The 4742-nt window shown below is 32.9% G+C and overlaps 1 protein-coding gene across 1 annotated transcript; it reads left to right on the top strand.

Annotated features, from left to right (window-relative positions):
* Window positions 1–3738: 3738 nt before the first annotated feature.
* LOC111613677 (zinc finger protein 25-like) lies at window positions 3739–4552 on the top strand. Its single transcript, XM_023355021.1, has 2 exons — window positions 3739–3934; window positions 4118–4552. Exons 1-2 carry the CDS (start codon window positions 3773–3775, stop codon window positions 4433–4435), a joined length of 480 nt encoding a protein of 159 aa, XP_023210789.1. The 5' UTR covers window positions 3739–3772; the 3' UTR covers window positions 4436–4552.
* The last annotated feature ends 190 nt before the right edge of the window (window positions 4553–4742 follow it).

The following is a 4742-nucleotide window of genomic DNA, read 5'->3' as shown; positions in this document are numbered from 1 at the left end:
TGAACGGATAAAAAAACAAAATCTTTTTAATTAATTAATATTCTTTTAGAACACAAGAACTAGCTACGAAAACTAATCTTAAATTAAAATCTTTTTCAAAAAATGGTGTACTGTACGTTAATTAATATTCAAATATCTGCGATTTTTCTTGCTAGTCCATTCATCTAAAGTTACAGAAAATTTTTCCCCATCCTTCTTCTTACAATTCAATTGNTGAACAACGAGTCGACTAAATGTTTCCAAGTCAAAATATTAATATTGAGATATTGTAATATGTATATTTCTAACATATAAAAATTTTAAATATTATTTAAATAATAAGCAGAATTTTGTTTTCACTTTTATTTGCATAAAATTTTGGTTTGTTTAATTTTAAGTTGGTCTTCTTTTGTATTATTTATATGCCGAATCCTTTACTTAAGTATCTAAGTTCCTTAGACTCGGAAACTAATTTATTATCGCGAGGTAAGACGTGAAAGTTTTATCTTAGCTGGTGTCAGGAAAAACAATTGAAATACTGAACATCACCAATCCTTAGAGAATAAGTTATACTAACTTATAGCCGTTAAACGTTCGATGATTTAACTTTATCGAACCCGGTTCCTCACAGATGCTTAAAATATTGCTTCAATATAATATATATAGTACCATAAAAATTAGTAAATTTATTCTAACATAAAAAATAAACAATACAATACATAAAAAGATAATATTCAAATATCTGCGATTTTTCTTGCTAGTCCATTCATCTAAAGTTACAGAAAATTTTTCCCCATCCTTCTTCTTACAATTCAATTGTTTTATGGTTTCATATTTGGCAGTTTCACGAATAAGTTCCATTATTCGAGAGTTGTTTTGTGATAAAAATATCTCCTTTATTGCAAAGTGAAGATCTACAAGAATCCAGAAATAATGAAACAATATTTTTTTTTGCTACTTGAAGAGAGTAAAATGCCAAAATGCATAAAATACGATACTTATTATACACTTTAGAATATGACGAATAATACGAATGTAAGAACTAAAATATCTGAACTAAGCCAAAAGCCACACGAGAAAACAGAAATAAAATGCAATTAAGGTAAACGCACCGGTAGTGGACACTTTAAGGAAAATTTTTCGACTTTTTTGAAACTGGACCCCTATTTGGAAGCCTTATGGCTTAAAAGTTATNAGCCACCAATAAAACTCAACTGCCTAACCTATAACCAAAGTCTCCTTTTAATTTGTTTTTTTAAAAAAGCGCTTGACAAACTTGCCCCGCATGCCGAAGTTGCCCCGATCTCCCCTAATACTATCCAGACGATAGAAATCTCTCCGTAGCGTGGCCTATGGACGGCGGAAAAGTAGTTCGGCTGCCCCATAACGTTTTACGTAATTATAGGAGTTTTTTTTACCTTTTTTTACGGATACCGTCACAATTTTTTCGCAGTTATATAGGAATCATAATTATAGGGGGTCGACTATAATTGAGGGTAAGACTTTATATTCCCCGTGGAAAATGCTTATCCTTTGAACTTTTTTAACTGTCAGTTAAAGCTCCAGAACATTTACAATTGTTTGCAGAATACTAGCATATCAACTATCATTATTTACCATTTTTGAGAAGTGGATAAACTAAATTAAAAATAACATGTTTTAATACAATACACAATCCAAACACTGTAAATTGTGCATAATAAACTGTTTATGTGTGGAAGGTAACAAACTGTTTTTTGTGACTGTTCTTTTATGGCTATTTTTTTTAAAAGTTTTTGTAACAGTCCCATAGCTGTTTGGTTTTTCTGAGCGTGACACCCAGGATACCATTGTAAATTTTGGTTAATACTTTCCAGGTATTCTTCATTTGACTTTCTGCTATTTTCTACACGTGTTTGCTTTCAACCAATCAAGACAGTGCTTACTTATGAAGACTTGTTTAATCTCGAACGCGGCATTAATTTTAAATATTAACACTTTTGTTGCAAGTTCACGAGTTCTTATTCTTCGATTCTTCTCTACGTACTTCCCACAACTTGTCTAACACTTATACTATTATTAGTAAGCCAGAATTCATTTCGACCATACGGGCCTTTTCAATCGGTTATAATAGCGAGGTTAAGGCCGAAGTTTTAAACGCGAAAACTTGTACGTCGGACGTTCGGCGCCGCTCTCCTAAAGGCTTGGAAGTTTGGCAATGGTGTCTGGAATGTCGAGCATGACTCCACTGACTATCCAAACATCATTGTCAAACTTCTAGGCTCACAGGAAAGCGCCGCTGAACGTCCGACGTATACGTTTTCACGTCGGCCGCAATTTCTCTAATATGTGGACGTTATGCAGCATTCTTACGGGTATCAGACATTCCAAATACGTGAAGCGTATCATTATATGGATATAAATTATTTAAAGTTAACTACTGTTAGAGAAATCCAGTAATGAGTTACTTAATTAATATAAACATTCAACCCTCGAACAATGTTATTCCTCTGCTGCAAAACAAAAGAGTTTATAGTTAAAGTCCGAATTCGTTATTTTGTTTTGGGTCCCGGGAACAACTTTAACCTCCACACCTGCAGGACCAACCCTACCTCTCACAATAGGTGATCACATGACTGATTTTCCCAGTCCGAAGCTATAAAAGCGACTTCTTTCCCCCTCCTCGGGGGCGTCTCACATCTACGATCTAAAAGGATTAAGTCTCCGGGAAACTTTACCTTTAAATTTGTGCGTCGAACTCTGTGCCTACGTGGAAGTAAACTAGAGGTATGAAACAATTCAATGTAAACTCTCTCTCCGCGAGTTAGGAGCTAGTGAACTAAATTCACTTCCCTGATGTTAGATTTTTGTATTTTTTAATTTTTTTTCCTTTTCGTTAGTCTAATAAATTGTTGTTCTCATTGTTAAATGGTGTTGTCTACTCGTATATCGCCTACGCCACGTCGACGACCCCTCTTACCTCCTCTACTCGACCTGACAAAAAGCATCCCGACCCTTCGGGACCGCATTCGAAATTTAGCCATCTTGACACGTGAGTAGGTTTAACGACCTGTTGCCGAAAAGGGAGAGTCGACGGTTTCCGACCTTTCTGGCGGCTCACATGTTTTTGTAAATTAGCACAGTAACATTGAATATTGTTTACAAAATAAATTAAGTGTTTTGTATAATTCTATTAGCTTTTATTGTGGTTGTTTTTTTTTATAACTGATCGCTTTGGGAATCGAAATATTAAAATGAAAATATAAAAACTTATCGTAATGTTTACTTTAGATAAAATCTCTTCACCATGCCATGAGAACTGGTGTCGTTCTAATTCATCTTCCCGTTTAAAGCTCCATTTACAGCCATTGCAATTGCACTTGAAAGGCTTTTCCTTCGAATGCAATTTCAGATGCCGCGTTAAATTGCTGTTCCATGTAAAACGTCTTCCGCAGAATTCGCATTTAAACGGTTTCTCATTTTTTGTGAATCCGGGCATTGATGTTTTCTTTCCTTTTAAAAATTTCCATTANTTCAAAGCGATAAGTTATAAAAGTAATACACACAATAACATTTTATAAGATTATATAAAACATTTAATTTATTTTCGAAACAATATTTAATGTAACTGCGCTAATTTACAGAAACAAATATTAAAACAATAATATAAATAAATAACTGTAATCATCGTTAATGTTCTTATGTGTTGCATGCTCTAATGTATTGTTAATAATTATTTCATAAATTATTATGAAATTAGATTTCACTAAAAGACCCGAAGATCACAAGCCCTAAATGTCGTATTTGTGGAGTAATGTTTTCCACTCCCATTGATTTAACACGTCATATGAGAACTCACACCGGAAAGCCGACATACTCATGTAATATTTGCAACGTAACATTTACATTGAAAATTCAATTGAAGAGACACCAGAAAAAGTTTCATCCAAAAGCGGAAACACAAACTTGCTTCGAGGTAAGTTTACAAATATATTTTAGGAATAAACTTTAAACATATATTCTATTATTGGTATATAACTATAATGATATGAAAAAAGCTGTTAAGACTTAAAGAATTACATACATAATACAGTAAATAATTATCTGAAATCAATTTATATTTCAGTACATTGTGTACAGATATGTTATTTACTTTCAGAAAAGTAAACAAGATGTTCAAAAACAGCAGCAAGAAGCATTTGAACAACCATCGACAAGTTCTCAAACAGCAGAGTCAATGGAATTTGAAGAAATTTCTTCACAAGAAACTGTTTTAACTCCAAAAGGAAGTGAAGAATTTCTTGGAAACGTTGAAGTCGATTTAGGAATTGGACGAATTGAAAGATCTTCACAAGTGGAATTCTTCTTGGAAATGGACGTTGAAGAAAGTAAATTTGAATGTCCGTTGTGCCGTGAACAATTTTCAGACGAGGTTGCACTAGAAGAACACGAAAGAAAATTCCATTCATCCGATTGATTAATTTACGACAACTAATTTTAAAAATGTGTTAATTTAAAAAGATATCAGATTATTATTTCGATATATGTTAATGAACACAAAATTGAACATTCAGTACAAAAACTTTAATTACAGTTGACGATAAATGTGAAATTGTCGTAAAAATTGTACATCTAATTTAACTTTTAGTGTAAATTACAGTAGATCCCCCTATAAAACCGTTTCCTATAGTTATGATTCCTATAAAAATTGTGGCAGTATCCGTAAACAACGGTAAAAATAACTCCTATAATACGTAAAACGTCATCGGGCAGCCGAACTACTT

Source organism: Centruroides sculpturatus, unplaced genomic scaffold, assembly GCF_000671375.1.
Source record: "Centruroides sculpturatus isolate CEXI.00-Female unplaced genomic scaffold, Cexi_2.0 scaffold1231, whole genome shotgun sequence".
Classification (NCBI taxonomy): Eukaryota; Metazoa; Arthropoda; class Arachnida; order Scorpiones; family Buthidae; genus Centruroides; species Centruroides sculpturatus.
Note: the sequence above shows the minus strand (reverse complement) of the source record. Positions and strands in the feature narration are given on the sequence as shown.